At 43.4% G+C, this 19,479-nt stretch overlaps 1 protein-coding gene across 17 annotated transcripts in view; it reads left to right on the forward strand.

Annotated features, from left to right (window-relative positions):
- Positions 1 to 19,479, forward strand: part of FGGY (FGGY carbohydrate kinase domain containing) — a 418,575-nt gene that overhangs the window by 233,011 nt on the left and 166,085 nt on the right. For all 17 annotated transcript variants that reach the window (XM_011284961.3, XM_045035922.1, XM_045035926.1 and 14 more), the window contains one exon: positions 3,387 to 3,490. In XM_011284961.3, the coding sequence (XP_011283263.1) occupies positions 3,387 to 3,490 (104 nt within the window). The remainder of the gene's footprint in view (positions 1 to 3,386; positions 3,491 to 19,479) is intronic.

Below are 19,479 nucleotides of genomic sequence, written 5' to 3' on the forward strand. Positions count from 1 at the left end.
GAAACAACACTCCTATATTCTTTGGATAAATACCTAGTAGTGCAATTCCTGGGTTGAAGACTAGTTCTATTTTTAATTTTTTGAGCAATCTCCATACTGTTTTCCAGAGTGGTTCCACCAGTTTGCTTTCCCACCAGCAGTGCATAAGGGTTCTTTTTCTCTGCATCCTCGCCAACATCTGTTGTGTCTTGTATTGTTAATTTTAGCCATTTTGACAGGTGTGAGGTGGTATCTCATTGTGGTTTTGATTTGTATTTTTCTGATGATGAGTGATGTTGAGCATCTTTTTATGTGTCTGTTAGCCATCTGGGTGTCTTCTTTGGAAAAGTGTCTATTCATGTATTTTACCCATTTCTTCACTGGATTATTTACTTTTTGGGTGTTGAGTTTGATAAGTTCTTAATAAATAGATTTTGGATACTAACCCTTTATTTGATATGTCATTTGCAAATATCTTCTCCCATTCTGTCGGTTGCCTTTTAGTTTCGCTGATTGTTTCCTTTGTTGTGCAGAAGCTTTTTATTTTGACAAAGTCCCAATAGTTCAGTTTTGCTTTTGTTTCTCTTGCCTCTGGAGACACGTGGAGTAAGAAGTTGTGGCCAACATCAAAGGGTTTGTTGCCTGTTTTCTCCTCTACGATTTTGATGGCTTCCTGTTTTACTGTTAGGTCTTTCATCCATTTTGAGTTTATTTTTGTGTACGGTGTAAGAAAGTGGTCCAGGTTCATTCTTCTGCATGTTGCTGTCCAATTTTCTCAGCACCATTTGTTGAAGAGACTGTTTTCAATTGCATATTCTTTCCTGCTTTGTCAAAGACTAGTTGGCCATATTGTTTGTGGGTCCATTTCTGGGTTCTCTGTTCTGTTCCATTGATCTGAGTGTCTGTTTTTGTGCCAATACCATACTGTCTCGATGATTACAGCTTTGTAGTATAGTTTGAAGTCCGAGATTGTGATGCCTCCTGCTTTGGTTTTCTTTTTCAAGATTGCTTTTGCTATTTGGGGTCATTTCTGGTTCCATACAAATATTTGGGTTATTATAGAGATGCAACCAATTTCTGTACATTTATTTTATACCCTATGACTTTGCTTAATACATGTATGAGTTCTAGCAGTTTTTTGGTGGAGTCTTTTGGGTTTTCCACATAGAGTATCATGTCATCTATGAAGAGTGAAAGTTCGACTTCCTCCTTGCTGATTTGGATGCCTTTTATTTCTTTGTGTTGTCTGATTGCTGAGGCTAGGACTTCCAATACTGTGTGAGAATGGACATCCTTGTTATGTTCCTGACCTTAGGGGGAACTCTCTCAGTTTTTTCCCACTGAGGGTAATATTAGCGGTGGGTCTTTCATATGTGGCTTCTATGATCTTGAGGTGTGATCCTTTCATCCCTACTTTCTTGAGGGTTTTTTATCAAGAAAGGGTGCTGTATTTTGTCAAATGCTTTCTCTGCATCTATTGAGAGAATCGTGTGGTTCTTATTCTTTCTTTTATTAATGTGATGTATCACATTGATTGATCTGTGGATATTGAACCAGCCCTATATCGCAGGTATAAATCCCACTTGATCGTGTTGAATAATCGTTTTAATGTATTGTTGGATCCAGTTTGTTAGTATCTTGTTGAGAATTTTTGCATCCATGTTCATCAGGGAAATTGGTCTTTAGTTCTCCTTTTTAGTGGGGTCTTTGGTTTTAGAATCGAGGTAATGCTGGCCCTGCAGAATGAATTTGGAAGTTTTCCATCCATTTCTATTTTTTGCAACAGCTTCAAAAGAATAGGTGTTCCATCTTCTTTAAATGTTTGGTAGAATTCCCCTAGAAAGCCATCTGGCCTTGGACTCTTGTTTGTTAGGAGATTTTTGATTACTGATTCAATTTCTTTACTGGTTACGGGTCTGTTCAAATTTTCTATTTCTTCCTGTTTCAGTTTTGATAGTTTATGTATTTGTAGGAATTTGTCCATTTCTTCCAGTTTGCCCAGTTTGTTGGCATGTAATTACTCATTATCTTCTCTTATAATTGTGTATCTGTGGTGTTGGTTGTATACTTTCCTCTTTCATTCGTGATTTTATTTATTTGAGTCCTTTCCCTTTTCTTTTTGATCAGTCTGGCTAGGGGGTTATCAATTTTGTTAATTCTTTCAGAGAACCACCTCCTGGTTTCATTGGTCTGTTTTTTTTTTTTTTTTTTAATCCGATATCATTGATTTCTGCTCTAATCTTTATTATTTCCCTTCTTCTGCTGGTTTTGGCCTTCATCTGCTGTTCTTTTCCCAGCTTTTTTAGGTGTAAGTTAGTTTGTATATTTGAGAACTTTTTTCCTTCTTTAGGAAGGCCTGGATTGCTATGTCCTTCCCTCTTATGACCACCTTTGCTGTATCCCAGAGGTTTTGGTCTGTCATGTTTTCATTTTCATTGGCTTCTGTGTAGTTTTTAATTTCCTCTTTAATTTCTTGTTTAACCCACTCATTCTTTAGTAGAGTGTTCTTTAATTGCAAGTATTCATGGTATTTCCAAATCTTTCTTGTGGATGATTTCGAGTTTCATAGTGTTGTGGTCTGATCTCGATCTTTTTATACTTGATGAGGGCTGATTTGTGTTCCAGTATGTGATCTGTTCTCGAGAATGTTCCATGTGCATCTAAATAGTCTTCTTAGCTCTGCCATCACATTTATAACTTCATTTATCTGGGAGGTATCAACAAATAACAGTCTGGAGAAGAAGCCTGAGCTTATACCGTTTATGAGAAAGTCTCCGTTATCTCACATTCTTTTAACAGAAATTCGCTGTCAGTCACCCTACCCTTTACACTGAGAGTTCTCTGATGAGTAATAGTAAGAATGGGGACCTAGAGAGACCAAAAAGATTGAAATCATCAAACAGCTCAAGTGCCTTCTTTGAGATTGAAATGTGTTGTGCTAAATCAGATCCATTCAGCTCTGCCCTTTACTAGCAGTGTGACCTTGGTCATGTCACTCAACCTCTTCGTACCTCCGTTTCTCCATCAATGTGTGTGGCATTACTAATACGAACTTGAGACAGGGTTAATATTAAATGAGATCGTCCATGTGAATATGCAGCATGGTGCCCTGGTATTTCCTGGGCACAAAATCGCCAATAGCTTCACCTTTTATTATTCTAATTACAGCTACTATTATTACTACAATGTTAGATACTATACATTGACCAGAATCGAGCATAGACATAATGTGCTTCCTAGCTTCTCGGTGGCAGGCAAGTATGTTCTGTTGGTTTCCATTTGAGACTGGCTTACACAGGAATGCTTTCTTAACATTTAGTTATAAAAAGGAGTGTTGTATGCTTGTTCTTGGCTTTCTTTTCTCGTTTTTTTTAAAGAGGGTTTTGTTTTATTTTGCTTTCTCGCAGGAGTGATTGGAGCAGATGTGAGAGGGCATGGCCTTGCCTGTGAGGGACAGCCAGTGACGTCACGGCTGGCTGTCATCTGTGGAACATCTTCTTGTCACATGGGGGTGAGTCTGAAGGTCTGAGGGCGGGGCCACCACAGGGGATGGAGGGGGGGCAGCCCAAGAGGAGATGTAAATGGCTGGCCCCTCCTTTGCCCTTCAATTCCTTCCCTTCCTGCTGTCTGCCTGCTCTGTTTTAGCCACAAGCCCAGCCCTTCTCCCAAAAGCTGTGCTTAAATTTGCCAGATCTTTCTTTTCCCCCTGAGCTAGATTCTTAAAAAGTATGAAAAGGTTTGAGTCTGTCTTTGACATCAGCCTGGTCAGAGAGCCCAGGCGTGAGGGGTGAAATTGGATCCAAAGATGGCAATGCCTTGCTCCCAGGCTGATCTGTCCCTAATGGGTCTCTGAGTCTCCTCTGCACAGGGGTGTCTGTTTTCCTTGGCCACGGGGCTCTCTCCCAATCAATATAAATCCATCTCCCTGGAAGCAGCCTGATGATCTATAGAATTAGGCTGCGTATCATGACTTCAAAAGAACACTGATAAGCAATTTTCACTTTGTTAATTTTTCTCCATGAATTAGTGGAAAGGCGTTCTCCAAGATTGCAGTTAAAATTTAGTGCCTGCCCTAAAATTTATATCTTCTTTAAATGCATGAGTCTGAAAGCATTCCATTTCGATAAGTACCCATTTCTACCATATTTTTATTTAAAAGTCATTACTCTGTTAAACTTAGATGGACGACTCCTTGGATGTTTCCCAGATGAGTAAAATAGAGAGAAGGCGGGGGGAGGAGGCGGAAGGCGGGTGAGGATTAGAGTGGACACAGTCCGGGGCCGAGTCTCTGTAGCCATGGAAGGAATCATGTGCCGTGTCAAATGTGGGGCCTAGTGACAGTAGGGCCTAGTGAGCCTTTTTTTTTTTTTTTACCATTAAATATTCTGATTGAGTAAATAGTGACACATCTACTTACTTATGGATCCCCTCTTCTCGTGTCCAGAACTGTGCTCAGCCTTGGGGACGTGAGGGTGACCTGAAGGCTCCTGTTGATGAGGCATGGTTACAGCAGCCATTACGATACAGTACAAGGCCCCGGGGTATCAATTTGGATTGAACTTGTGATCCTGAGCATCTGCGATATGCCGACATTGTGCATGGCTTCCCAGCGCAGGGGGATGATGGAGCCAGCCCCATTGGTTTCCAGTTTTAGTCCCTCTGCTTACTAAGTATGGGCCCCCTGGCAAGGCACTGACCCCCTCCAGGCCTCAGATTCCTTATCTGCAAAATGTGGAGATCTCTAGTACATGGCTCCTAGTGTTATGATCAGGCGATGAGGCTATGTGATGTGCTTCCCATGAAGTAAGTTCCTCACAATGGTTAGCTCCTGATGACTAGCACTGGTGCTGTTGGGCAAAAAGGAGACAGTGATTGACTCTGTCCGGGAATGGTCCAGGGTTAGGGACACCTTCCTGAGGGGACCCTTGTGTTAGACCTTCAGGTCATAGGTTTCCTTGACCCTGCCTTTCTCCAGGCCAAAAAAAAAAAAAAAAAGTTTTCCTATTATTTGTTTCTGTGGACAAGGTTTTAAGTGGGACTTCTTTTAAAAATTTTTTGGTAATGTGTATTTATTTTTGAGACAGAGAGAGAGCATGAGCAGGGCAGGAGCAGAGAGAGAGGGAGACATAGAATCTGAAGCAGGCTCCAGGCTCCGAGCTGTCAGCACAGAGCCCGACATGGGGCTCAAACTCACGAGCTGTGGGATCGTGACCTGAGCTGAAGTCGGACACTTAATCGACTGAGGCACCCAGGCACCCCTTTAACTAAGTTTTCAAAACCCCAGCCTCTTTGTCCCCTTAGCAGCCCTAATGGTAGGGCCCAGCTGTCCCTGAAGGAAGAGATCTGCAGAGGCCTCAGGCCACCTCAAGCAGGAGGCACCCGTTAGGGCAGCTGGCCCTTATTTCCCTTGACACGAGTCTACACTGGTTAGCCTGTCTTAATTGAACACTGATTGAAACCTATTTAAATCATCCCCCATTTTCACAGGGACACATCTAATCTGGTTTCTCCTGTGAAATCTGAATTTTAGGCATTTTTACTACACTTAATTCGGATTTCCGAGCAAAAGCAAGTCCAAATGAATGTGAGGGACTCTGTTAGGTCTCCCCCGCTCTCATTCTCCTTGTCTATTAATGGGGATAGTACTGCCTTTTTGTCTAGGATCCATTTTGCAAGTTAGGCAGCCAAGGCATAGAAAAGTCCAGAAATTTTCCCAGGGCCACAAGCTGTTAAGTGAGAGCTGAGAACTCAGACCTAGCTCCATCTCAATCCCAAACGCATTCTGCTCAGTGCCTCGCTGCCTTGAGCACAATTGTAATGTCCCGTAAAGACGTGCAGACGGCCTGGGCTTCAGAGCTGTGAGATTCAGGTTAAAGCCCTGCTCCTCCACTCTGTGGTCTTGTGACCTGAAGGGAGCTACTTAACTTCTCTGAACCTCTGAGCCTTCCTCCATCCCCTTGGGGTGGTGCTGCCTGTTTCATAGTGTTGCTGGTGAATGTGACTTGTGGACATACATACCTAGTACATAACAGACACTCGTAAATGGTGGAGATTCTTAGTGTACTTGCCTAGTGATATACAAGGCTCACTTGAAGCAACTGTTTGGGCTTTAACGAGTTTGATGGGCAGCTGCAGTTGGTTGCAATGAATTAGGGCCATAAAATGCCAGTTTATTATGGTCATGTTGTGCTGGAAATAAAGTCCCCACCCCCACCTTGCTTTGTACTTGGGAGTGGGAAGGGACCTTCGGGGCCAAGGGTATTAATCATCAGCTTTAATGTTATGTGGTGAGGGCGAGACTGTGGTCATGCTGGCATCAGAAAGTGGCTTTGATCTTCCTCAGGTGCTGGGCGCCCAGGGAGCCAGCAACAATAACACCTTTGTGAGGTGTAGGAGAGGTGCAGGTCTAAGGAAACACTCCCAGGGAAGCTCAAGGACCCCCTTTGTTGTGGTTCTGGCAAACAAAACCACCAACTGTCAGGAAAAATTCACCAAACAGAACACAGGGACCAGAGGGGGCTCTGGGCTTTTCTAAAAGTGGTTTTCAACCTGGCCTTAAGGATTCTGTTTCTTCTTGTCTGCACACTACTGACTTTTTTGATTCAGTAGGTTGATCGAGCCAAAATTCCCAGGAATATTTTGTGCTTGATCCAGGCTGCCTCTTTCTAGATATGAATGAATGGGTGGATGTCCAAGTAACCAAATGTTGATAAATACTTGGAAATTCCTCACCTCCCAGTCCCTGTTACTTCTAGGAATCTAGAGAAAAAGCTTGAGGTTGAACATAAGACTTACTAATCAGGTCTTTGATATTTTGAAAGATAAGCGTGTGGGTTGTACATTTATCTTCCTTTAGATGTTTTAATTAACGGGGAAAAAAAATACGTGTTCTTTTTCTTAACTCCACGAAAGCAGGGCTGCTTGTTCAGAGTTAATTACCACCAAGTCACCAAAACCCAAGATAATACACAGCAAGGGTTAGCCAGGGGTTGAAAAGTCACGGGGTCAGATGGAGATTGATTCTTGCCATCGCTCCAGCACCCCTTTCCTTGACTTGTCAAGTCGGGTTGTAACTTGGCACCTTGTCTTGCGGTTAGCACGTCAGATGGCGAGAGGACCCCGGGAAGTGGAACGAGTGTTGAGGAGGCAAGAATTGAACAGAACAATAGTTGTTGAGAGCTGGGAATTCTATCCGCATCTTTAATCACCCAGAACCGAAGCTTTTTCAAGGGCTTAGATGAATGTGGGGATGGAGGTTCTCTGTCAGTCTCAAAGATGTAGTAGGCTCCTTTGCTGGTCCCACTGCCTACTGTGTTTAGGTAAGATACTTCACCTTTCGCTACCTCAGTTTCTCCATCTGTTAAATGTGGGCAATACTCTTTACCCATAGAGTTGTTTTGAGGGTGAAATGGGGTGATCTTTGAAAGCAGCTTGGCACTGTACCTAATGCAAAAGACCAAATATAGTGCTATCATTGAAAGTGATCCATTGAGGCCGGAATGATCCATGTGGAAATGGATTGAATTGGGGGCATCAGAGTGAACTCATGTGTAGCATAATATAGATTACAGATGGATACATATAACGAGTATTTATAGATGCGTGTAGGTATACAGGTTAGTAAACATACATATCTCCTAGCTCTGACAGCTCAGAGGCTCTAGAAACAAGGACACCCCAGCAACTTGGTGTTCGAAGCCTAGCTGGTATCCAGATCGTGGTTTCTAATACCTTTCTCCAATAAAAAGAGCCTAGACTCCATGGAGAAATGGTTGATTTTAAGACTGGAGACGAAATAGAGGAGATAACCCTGGAGCATCTTTTAGTGCCAGAAAGCAAGGAAATGCTCAACAAACAAAACAAAATAAAAAAGGGGTATCAGGAGCCAACTGAGGGTGCTGCCAGTGACCAAAACTGGAGCAGTGTGGGCAGCAAAGTAAAGTAGTATTATATAATGACCCAAAGTATAACATACACATCGTGAGTCCCTAGGGATATACCTAAATGAACCAATGAATGAATGAATGAATGAATGAGACAAATCTCTCATGCAGAAGAATTCCAAATAATTTATGTCGGTGCTCCCCCATCAAGGGGGTGGGGCATCGCTTCCCACTCCTTAAGTCTGAGCTGTGTTTAGTGACTTTCTTTCAGAGAGGACAATGTGAGAAGGGGAAAAAGTATAATTTTACAGTGGAGCAGTCTTGACAAACGCTACCTCTGCCAGGTGGCCAAGGTCATCAGCAGCAGTGATAAGCCGTGTTGATAATATGTACCGTTGATATGATGTCATGAGAATGGTGCTTTATCATCCTCCCAAAACCTATATCCACAGTATCCCCCTAAGGAAAACATCAGCAAATCCAAGTTGAGGGACATTGTATGATATGCCTGACCAGTACTCCTTGATGCTGTGATGGCTATCAAAAAACAAGGAAAATCTTAAGTAATCATCACCGCCAAGAGGAGTCTAAACAGATGTGGCAACTAAATGTGACCTGGGATTCTAGATGGGGTCCTGGAACAAACACAGGACATTAGGTGAAAACTCCGGAAATTTGAATAAAGTAAGGCATTTAGTTAGTAATAACATATTGATATTCTTCTTTAATTGTAGATCTACAATAGGTATACCTCATGTGGGATATTAATGATAGGAGAATCTGGGTGTGGTATATATGGGGACTTTTTTTTTTAATTTTTTTTTTAACGTTTATTTATTTTTGAGACAGAGAGAGACAGAGCATGAACGGGGCAGGGTCAGAGAGAGGGAGACACAGAATCCGAAATAGGCTCCAGGCTCCAAGCTGTCAGCACAGAACCTGACGCGGGGCTCGAACTCACGGACCGCGAGATCGTGACCTGAGCCGAAGTTGGCCGCTCAACCGACTGAGCCACCCAGGCGCCTCTATATGGGGACTTTATACTATCTTGCAAATCTTGTGTGATCTCAAATTAGTCTAAAATTAAAAGTTTTTCTTTTTTGAGAGAGAGCACATGTTAGTGGGGAGGGGACAGAATGAGAGAGAGAGAATGAATCTCAAGCAGGCCCCATACCTCTAAAAGTTTATTTTTAAATCATTTATTAAGTCACTCATTCATTAAGAAAGCATTTTCTTAAGGGCGCCTGGGTGGCTCAGTTGGTTGAGCATCCAACTCTTGATTTCGGCTCAGGTCATGATCCCAGGGTCGTGGGATCAAGCCCCATATCAGGCCCACACTGAACATGGAGCCTGATTAAGATTCTATCTCTTCCTCTTCTCCTCTCCCTTGATGACTTTCTCTCTTTCTCTTTCTAGAAAAAAAAAAAAGGCATTTCCTTGTACTTGCCTGGCTGAGTGCAAAATATGATGAAAGTATCATGCCTGCCTTAAGACAAAAAAGGAGAAAACCGCAACACAGATGGAAATTGCTGTGATAAGTGCAACACTGGAGTATGGTGAGAATAGGGAGAAGGTCCTGCCCAAGTCTTGAGTAGACAAGGAAGTTTTCCTATAGGATGGGACATTTCCCTGGTCCCACTGGGACACCTCCTGCCAGCCCAGTTTCAGGTCCTGAGCCCTGTCTTCCTCTCTTCCTGACTTTGTTTTTCTCTTCTGTGTCCACCACACCATGCAGGTGACTTCCTCTGTCGTCTGGATGGGATGTGGTTATGTATAGGCCTATCAGGAGGGCACCATAAGAGGGGTGAACAGCCACGGGCCTTTAACAAATGACCTTCTGTTAGTAGGGTCATAGCTAAGAACAGAGTGGGCAGGTAGGACCAGTTTCTCTCTCTCTCTTGGTCTTTTTAGCAGGTGGCATTGGCAGAGGTCATTGAGAAAGGTAGACAGGGAAGGGAGTCCACTTGGTGCACATAGGACCACTGTTAAACCTAACGATGGAAGAATTGGGGGTCTATGCATGAAGTGGCCTGCACCCTCTTCATTCACCAGGACCTGCTGCTGTCAGCTTTCCAGGAACGACTATTCTCAGGAGACTCTCCTGTGGAGACTGGCCCAGGGACCCACAAGCACATTTATTGAAAATAGAATATATGTTGGGGCGCCTGGGCGGCTCAGTCGGTTGAGCGTCTGACTTTGGCTCAGGTCATGATCTCACATTCTGTGAGTTTGAGCCCCGCGTCGGGCTCTGTGCTGAATCTCAGAGCCCGGAGCCTGCTTTGGATTCTGTGTCTCCCTCTCTTTCTCTGCCCCTCCCCTGCTCATGCTCTGTCTCTCTCTGTCTCAAGAATAAATAAAAACATTTAAAAAAAATTTAAAAAAAAAGGAAAACAGAATATATGCTAGACATTGATTTGTCAAGGAGATGGTTGAGGTGGCTCCGTGAGCAGTAAGAGACAGATAATGTACTCAGGAAGCTTAGGGTTGTGCTTTTCCTGGCATTTGAAACTAGGGCAGTTCTACACTATGCTGGACAGAGGATGTTTAACGTCTCTGGCCCAGACTCAGTCATTATGAGACAGACAATAGTATTAGCTGCTGCCGTCTATCAAGCACCTACTGTGTACCAAGCTCTGTGCTAAATCCTTTCTGTCATGTGATGAGCAATTCGGTGAGATAGCCACCATTACTGTCTTCATTTCACAAGTGAGGAAACTGAGGCCAACAATAGTTCAGTGGGTCATGCCATATTTGAGCCCTCTAGGGGACTGACCCCAGAGTCCTTGCTGTTCCCTTTCAGTGAAATAGCTTCTTGCAGAGGTCCAGAGGAGAGGAAGAACAGGCTCAGTGAAAATATGGGCAAATGTTGGCACAGACATCTTACTGAAACAAAGGTTTGAATGATAGGCCCCTGAGAAGATGCTCAGCATCATTAGTCATTTGGAAAATGCAAGCCCAAACCACAGGAGGTAAAGTACACTTACTGGAGTCGCCAAACTTGGGGCGAGGATGTGGAGACTGAAACTTCCACGCTGCTGGCGGGAATGTGAAATGGCACACCCAGCTTGGAAGATAGGTTAGTGGCTTCTTACAGAGTGAACCTACACCTGCCGTGTGATCCAGCCATTCCACTCATGAAAGCCTATGGCCATTCAAAAACCTGTATAGAATGTTCACAGCAGCTTTATTTGTAAATAAATAAAGCTTTATTTTCTAGCCCCCTGCTGGAAACAGCCCAAATGTCTATCAATGGTGAATAGATAAATCCACTCCTGGTATGTCCATTATAATGGAATACTACTAAGCAATGAAAAAGGAATGAACTGTTCATATAAGATACAGTATGGATTAATCTCAAAATAAGTATGCTGAGTGATAGAAGCCAACCTCCCCCAAAAAAGTACAAACTAATATAATTCCATTTATTTAAAATTAAGAAACGCAAACTAACCTTGAATGACAGAAAGGAGATCAGTGGTTGCCTGCATTGGGACAGCAGGTGCAACGACAGCTAGGAGGATGAGTAGAGCCCAAAGGGCACAAGGAAACTTCTGGGGTTGGTGGATACATTTGCCTTGATTAGGTAACATCTTCACTGGTGTATGCCGTGTCCAAATCTAGCAAATCCGATGCTTGAATTATATGCAGCTTATCACATGCTAGTTACACCTCAGTAAAACTTGTTTCAAACACAGAAAAGAAGGGGTGCCTGAATGGCTGGGTCAGTTAAGCGTCCGACTCTTGATTTCAGCTCAGGTCACTATCTCACAGTTTGTGCGTTCAAGCCCCACATCAGGCTCTGTGCTGACGGCGTGGAGCCTGTTTGAGATTCTCTTTCCCTCTCTCTCTGCCCCTCCCCCCCCAAAATAAATAATAAATAAACTTAAAAAGAAAAAAAAAAACAGAAAAGACCAGAAAAAACAACACAAGTAGTATCTGCAGTCACTTATATAGTGCTTACTATATTTCAGGCACTGTTCTGTCTATAGAAATGATTTCATCCTCATTTTAAGAATTGTGCAATAAGGGGCACCTGGGAGCCTCAGTCAGTTAGTTGTCTGACTTCGGCTCAGGTCATGATCTTGCAGTTCATGAATTCCAGCGTTGGGCTCTGTGCTGACAGCTCAGAGCCTGGAGCCTGCTTCAGATTCTCTGTCTCCCTCTCTCTCTGCCCTTGCCTGCCCATGCGCTCTCTCTCTCTCTCTCTCTCTCTCTCTCTCTCTCTCTCTCTCTCTCATATAACTAAATGTTAAAAAAAAATTGGGGGAACTGAGGGGCGCCTGGGTGGCTTAATCGGTTAAGCATCCAACTTCGGCTCAGGTCATGATCTTACCATTCCCGAGTTTGAGCCCCGCATCTGGCTCTGTATTGACAGCTCAGAGCCTAGAGCCTGCTTCCAATTCCATGTCTCCTTCTCTCTCTGCTCCTCCGCTGCGCTCTCTCTCTCTCTCTCTCTCTCTCTCTCTCTCTCAAAAATAAATAAACGTTTAAAGAAATTTTTAAATTAATGTTTTTAAATTGTACAATAACTGTTAGTTTTCCTATATTTTCTTTCAACCCACATCAGTTCTCTAGCTACTCTGACATGTTTTATTATTTTGTTCTTTTGGCCCCTAGCACAGACCAATAGTTATTTGTGTTTTACTGGTACTGACTTGTATCTCAGATGAAGCTGTCTTGCTTACTGAGTCCGTGTCTCCTGTGGCCCCGTTTGGCCCCTCCTGTCCAGTTTGAAGCTAGGGCTAGATGGACGCTTAGTGAGTGTGTGGTCGGATTGCTTCCCGCCCACTTGCCCCCCAACCCCAGAAGTGTGCAAGTGCTTGGATTTTCCTGAGTGCCTTCTCACTCCTTGCCGATCCCATGGTGTTGCCTTTCATCATCTGTCTCCACTGAGTGGGGCCTGACTGACTGGGAGAAGCCCCCTGTGTGATAGTTAATGGCAGTCAGTTGCCCACACCACCTTACCAGAGAGATCTGGATGTTCATTTGGCCTCTCTGGGAAGTAACATTTTCACTGAACAGTGTTAGTTAGTGGGACCTGGGAGACACAACTCAGCCACAGCTGCTTTCTCTTCTTCCGTCCGCCATGACAGTCTTGCATGGCTTTCCGTTCCCATGCTCTGCACCCGCCCCCCACCCCATACACACACCCTGTGGCCTTGGGAGGACATGATCCCCCCCCAATGCTCCCCCCCAGCAGCTCATCAGGATGCATTTGGGCTCACAGTCGTTCTGCAGCCTGACATTTGTTGTCTTGGGAGAAGATTGTTCAGGAGCCCTAGGCTCTGGGCTCTAACCAGAGAAATCCACCCATCAGACGGTGCCATGTTGTTAGAGCCATGCTGTTTGGGTGATTGCAGTGGTGTGGCCCTGTGGCTTCCTCACGTCATCCAGGAGGAAGTTACCCCAAAGCAAAGCCTGTGGCCTGAGCTTGGGGCGCCATGGTTTACTCAGGCCGGTGTTAGAGGAAATGATGCTCCACACCATTTCTTTTAAGGGAAATACAAATTTAAACCACCATGAGAGCTACAGCACGCTTTTAGATTGGCTGAACTTGGGGTGAGGATATGGGGACCAGAACTCTCTCATGCTGCTGGTGGGGATGTAAAACGGCACAACCACTTTGGAAAATAATTTAGCAGTTTCTTACAAAGTCGCACTACCATGTGACCCCCATTCCACTCCTATAAAAGCTGGGCAGGGCTGTCTGGACCTATGTTAATGGAAGGCCACCAGGAGCACAGCAAGGTCGGGTGACCCAAGGCCTCTCAGAAGGTCAGAAACCAAAGCTTCTGGTGGGAGTCTATCAACTGGCCTGAGCCCAGCTTTCCACAAAAGACAGCAGCTTGCCTGGAAGAATGATCAAAGAAGCAGAAGAAAAAAAAAAAAATTAGCAGCAGTAAGAGTAACACCTAACATGTACTTCATGCTTATCGTGGGCTAAGAAATTTAAATTGTATGATCAAACCATCCTAATAACCTCTTGCAGTTATCAGAATTATCCTCCCCTTTACAGGGATGGACACTGAGGGTCAGAAAGACAGAGTCCTTGCCCAAGATTACATTGCTAGTAAGTCCTAGAGATCTGTTTCCCATGCTGCTGTTTGAGTCCAGAGCAGATACTCTCAACTCTTAGCAGAACGGTAAGACAGAGGCGGTGTGGCAGGCGCACGCGTGTTGTATGGGAAACGGGGGTGGAGTGATTACAAGGTAGATCTTTTCCACAGCCTGATGAGAAGAGCCAAGTTAGACTTGGATCAAAGCTGAACCACAGTACTCTTGTTTTCCCTTCTTCCCAGTCTTTCAGATCACCGCCTTTCACGAGGCCACCCGTCTAACGATAACAATAAAAATAAACAGCCTCACTTGTCACCATCGTCCCCTGGGAGGAGAATATTTATGAGACTCCTTATTTAATTTTCCCTGTTTCCCTGCTGCTCTGTGGTCAAGTACTTGAATAGGCACTTTGAAGACACGAGGCCAACCTCCCACTCATGAAGATGTTTTTATATTTGTTTAGAAGACCATGAAATGAAAACCACATTGATTTTTTTTCCCCTTTTCCTATTTACTACTCATCTGCTGTGTGGGTAACTCTGGTACTGTGGCGGCTAAGGGTGACCTAGCAGTTATGGAAGTGTTTGTGCTTTGCCAGTGGCTCAGTGCGCATGAAAAAGATGCTCAAGGGAGCTTGGGTGGCTCAGTCAGTTAAGTGTCCGACTTCGGCTCAGGTCCTGATCTCACAGCTCGTGAGTTCAAGCCCTGTGTTGAGCTCTGTGCTGACAGCTCAGAGCCTGGAGCCTGCTTTGGATTCTCTGTCTCCCTCTCTCTCTGCCCCTCCTCTGCTCGTGCTCTGTCTCTCTGTCTCTCAAAAATAAATAAACGTTAACAACAACAAAAAAATGTCTTTTTTAAAAAGATGCTGGAGGCGCCTGGGTGCCTCAGTTGGTTAAGCATTCGACTTCAGCTCGTGTCATGATCTCACAGTTTGTGGTTCAAGCCCCACATCGGGCTCTGCTGACAGCTCAGAGCCTGGAGCCTGCTTCTGATTTTGTCTCCCTCTCTGTCTCTACCTTCCCCCCCTTCTCATTCTCTGTCTCTCTCTCTCTCAAAAGTGAATAAGCCTCAAAAAAATAAATTAAAAAAAAAAAAGATGCTGAAGACAGCCTTTACAGAGCCCTCTCGCCAAGGTTCAAGTACTGTGCCCATGACCTCAACACCCATCAGCTCACTTCTACATACATTTAGTTCAGGGGTTTTAGTAATTGTGCCTTGTTGATTTTCCCTTAGTTTTTCATCCCTTTCTCCCACTCTCCTTATATGCTCTCAGGGCCTCTTCTTTCATATCGTCATTAAATTTTTCTACTTTTTTGTTCCCCAGAGCCATGGTAAGTGTAGAGTAGTTTTTCTTCTAATACTTACATGGTGTTAGAGCACCAGGAGCAATAATATCTAAGAAATCAAAGGTCCCAGAAGACCCCATGAGAAGTTGATTGAATAGTCAAGACTGTCGGATGCAGGCTGAGAGTCCCTTCCTAATGAACAGTCAGTGGCTCCCTGTTGCCAATACAAAAAAGTGTTCAAAATGGAGAACCAAATGGACATTTGGCCATGTTGTTCAACATTCAGATTACATTCAATTAAAGAACAATTATAGAAATCGTAAATCCAAAGGTGGTGAGAGTTACTTCAGTGCCATTATGTATTTTTTTTAAAGCTCTTTTAATGAAAGATGATTCACATTATTACAAAATTCCCTCCTGCCATGTGTTTTCAAAACCTCTAGAGAGCTGAGTTTAGTGATATTTGAGAAAGAGGAAGTTTTACTGTGCGTCTTTTAGGTTACACTATGAAATGATAGCAGCATGTAGCCTTTATTATTTAGAGAGGGAATAGAAAGATCATCTCAAAGCAGTAAATTTCTACTTATTGTGCTTAGCACCACACCTGACACACAGTTTGGGACCAGTATGTGTTGCACTGATAGATGGACAGAAGGACAGGCAGAAACATACTGGATAGCCAGTATATGATATACTAGATATCCATTAGAGTTCACTGAAGATCAGATCATGCCATTCCAGTTTGATTTTCTTTTTTTGGTGGATTTATGGGCTATGCTGTGAGAGGAAGTTCCAGCATGTAAGCTGTCTGGTCTTCAGTAAGGCTTTAGGTTCTTTCTTTGATCAACAGAGTCTTCCCAGTTGACACAAGGCATTGGTCCATCCACTCACAAAATTTTGCCCACTTGAGAACTGAGTTTTCATTGTACTATAGCTTGAAATAGGCTAAAAGCAAAAACGTGAAAGTAACTGAAAAGTATCCACATCATCTAATTGCCGAAGTTATGTGTGGGCTTTTCAGACATTGGTTTTGGCCTTGTGTGGAGCCAGGACAAGACTGGGTGTTGGTTCTCTGTGTCAGGAGGACATTTAACTGGAGGGAGCTCCTTGACATAGACCAGTCATGGCGCCTCCCTGACTTGGGCACCTATCATCTGCCTGCGTGTTAAAACTTACTTAAAGTTCCTTAGATATCCACGTAGCTCCTAGCTCAGAGATTTACTGTGATCTTGGAATGCAGGGCTAGGGTTCTCTGGAATTGGGGAAATGGCCTATGAAAAAGAAGAGAGAACCTAGGAGAAATAGGCCAGTAATATTAACATATGTATTTGTTGTTCTGTGGTGTGCAAGACACTAACTTGCGTGGACCTGACTACCCTGATAGACTCCCAGTGAAGATACGCCTCAATATGAAGTCTGATAGCTTCATGGCCCTGATGAAAATCTCCCAGTGAGTCTCCTGAGTCCTACAATCCTAGCTGGGCGAGGGGGCTCTCCTGTGATCTGGGCCCTACCCACCTCTAGTTTTATCCCCCACCATCCTTTACTTTTCATCTGCGGTCTAGCAGGTATATGCACACACATTCTTATCTGAATTGCATGGGGCCAAAGACGTTTAGGAATAGAGAATATCCATATTTTAGAAAGTTAATATTGGTATATACACAGTATACAACATTACACAGCCAGGCAGGTCTGGGATAGCACCCATAATACAACACATTAGTATTTCTGCAGTAAAACTTACTAATATTCACACCAAGCCTGTTAAGTAGATTCTACATAGTTTGATAAGTTCAGATCAAATTTGGCCAGCAGAGGAATCAGGGAAAAACTTGGTAGGTGGAATGCTTTAGATGAATACAGACTTCTATCCAGTCTTTGGGAAAAGAGTCTGTCTGCCCTCATTTAAGTGCCCTTCAGGCAGGTGTTTTCTCTGTGCAGAGTGGCTCCGTCTCTCTTCTGCGTGGTGGGTCCCATCATCACCAGAATCATCATCACTGTTATAATTCACATTTATTGAGCATGTTCTGTGTTATTTGATATCCACAGCAAACTCTGGGATGGTTTCTTATTGTGTTATGGTGAGGAAACTGAGGCTTGGAGAGGTCACAGAGCAAGGAGTGGAGCTGAGGTTGTGCTAAAGCACAGGGAGCTCAGAGCCCATAGTCCCAGTCATTGTGCTGTGCTTAGTGTGTGTGTTCCCCAAAGTTCCAGTTTAGATGTCTCCATGGGGCTCTCTTTTCTTTCTCTGCCACGTTGAGTTCACCATGCCCCCCCGCCTTGGCCTTCATAGGTCTTCCTGCACATCTCCAGTACAGCACGTGTCATTCTCCGTGTCTTCCCCATGAGCCTGGGCTCCTTGAGCAGTTGGGGAAAAGTCTACTGCATGCTCCATCTCTAGGGCACACAGTAGGTACTCAACATACTTTATAGTCAGGTTCACCCAGAGAGATATGCTGACAGCAAATAATTTGTATCCATGAAATAGCTATTTAAACACCAAACCCCTAGTTTAAAGGTGCAAAATTTGGTTCTAAAAAAGAAAAAGAAATATTCAAAAAGGAAAAGGCTACTCGGGTTCATGCATGGTGTATAAAGAAGAATTTGTTAGGGACAACATGTCAAAAATGAGCAAGGAATATGTTTACATTAAAGGATAATGATAGCTAGGATTTATTACATATGTACCATGTGCCAGTTCTGCGGGAGGCAGTCTGTATATAGCATTTCTAATCCTCACTGTTATGATACGTTAAGATTAATTTAAGAAAAAGAAAGATGTAGTAGCCATGTTTTAGATCATAATAAAAGGTAATACTAATAGATTAAACAAAAGGTAAATGTCACTAGAAGTCAGTAACCTAAAATGACCCGAAAGGAGTACATTTCTCCATCTAAGAGATGATGGAATTAAGGTCAAAGAGATCAGAGAGCTAGGACATGTCAGGGGAAGCCAGGTCTGGCTGGGCTCTTGACTTTTATATCCATTCCTTGAAAATGTTAACGTGGCATCACGAACGTATCCTCTAATCCTACCCAGGACTGGGTCCAGCCTTGAGCTTTGCTTTGAGAAAAATGTGCTGGAACCTGGAACCCGGAAAGAAGCATATAATACACAGCTACAATGTTTAAGAGATACCGGCCCCCACTTTTGTTCATTTTTTATTTTTTTACTCAAAAATGATTTCAGACTTACACAGACTTGCAAAAGTAGAATTCTGTATACCTTTCATCTAGATTGTCCTAATATTTTGCATAAGCATTCTACCCATATTTTATGTGTGTGTAAATTGTTTTATCTGAATCATTTGAGAGTAGGTTGCAGATATAATGCCCATTTACTCCTAAATACTTCAGTATGTGTTTTATGAAAACAAGGATATTCTTTTATATAGCCAAAATACAATTATCATAGCAGGAAATAAACACTGATACGATACTAGGGGCGCCTCAGTAGCTCAGTCGGTGGGCATTGGACTCTTGATTTCGGCTCGGGTCATGATCTCACATCAGAGATCACGATCTCTTCGTTGTGAGATCGAGCCCCACATTGGGTTCCGTGCTGAATGTGGAGCCTGGTTAAGATCCTGTCTCTCTTCCGCTTTCTCTGGCCGTTCTCCATTTGCGAACATGTTGTACTTTCTCTCTCTCAAAATAAACACTAAAAACAACCCAACATTGAGGGGGCACCTGGGTGGCTCAGTCAGTTGAGTGTTCCGCTTTGTCTCAGGTCATGATCTCAGGGTTTGTGAATTCAAGCCCCACATCAGGCTCTGTGCTGACAGCTGGAGCCTGCTTGGGATTCTGTGTTTCCCTCTCTCTCTGCCCCTCCCCTCCTGCATTCTGTCTCTCTCTGTCTCTCAAAAATAAATAAATTTAAAAAGTTAATAGTTTTTTAAAAAACCAACACTGAATACAAGTCTATTATTTAATTTGTGTACCTTATTCAAATTACATCACCTGTCCACACAATGTCATTTACAATAAAAGAAAAAATGTTTCTCAGAGTTTGGGATGGTTAGAAGATGGGGTAGTTCTGACTGCTTGAGAGAAACCTTAGGGGTTGAATTTGTTTTTTTGTTTGTTCAAGCTTTTGTGATGATAAAATGACTAACTCCTTCTTGGTGCTTTGGAGTTTGTTGAATGCCTTGTGGAACTTGGTAGAGTAACTAAGTGAGGCCCAGTGTTTTCTTTTTTCTTTTTTTCAAATTCTTATTTAAATTCTACTTAGTGAACATACAGTGCAATATTGGTTTCAGGAGTAGAATTCA

The sequence above is a fragment of the Felis catus genome, chromosome C1 (genome assembly GCF_018350175.1).
Source record: "Felis catus isolate Fca126 chromosome C1, F.catus_Fca126_mat1.0, whole genome shotgun sequence".
NCBI classification, from domain to species: domain Eukaryota; kingdom Metazoa; phylum Chordata; class Mammalia; order Carnivora; family Felidae; genus Felis; species Felis catus.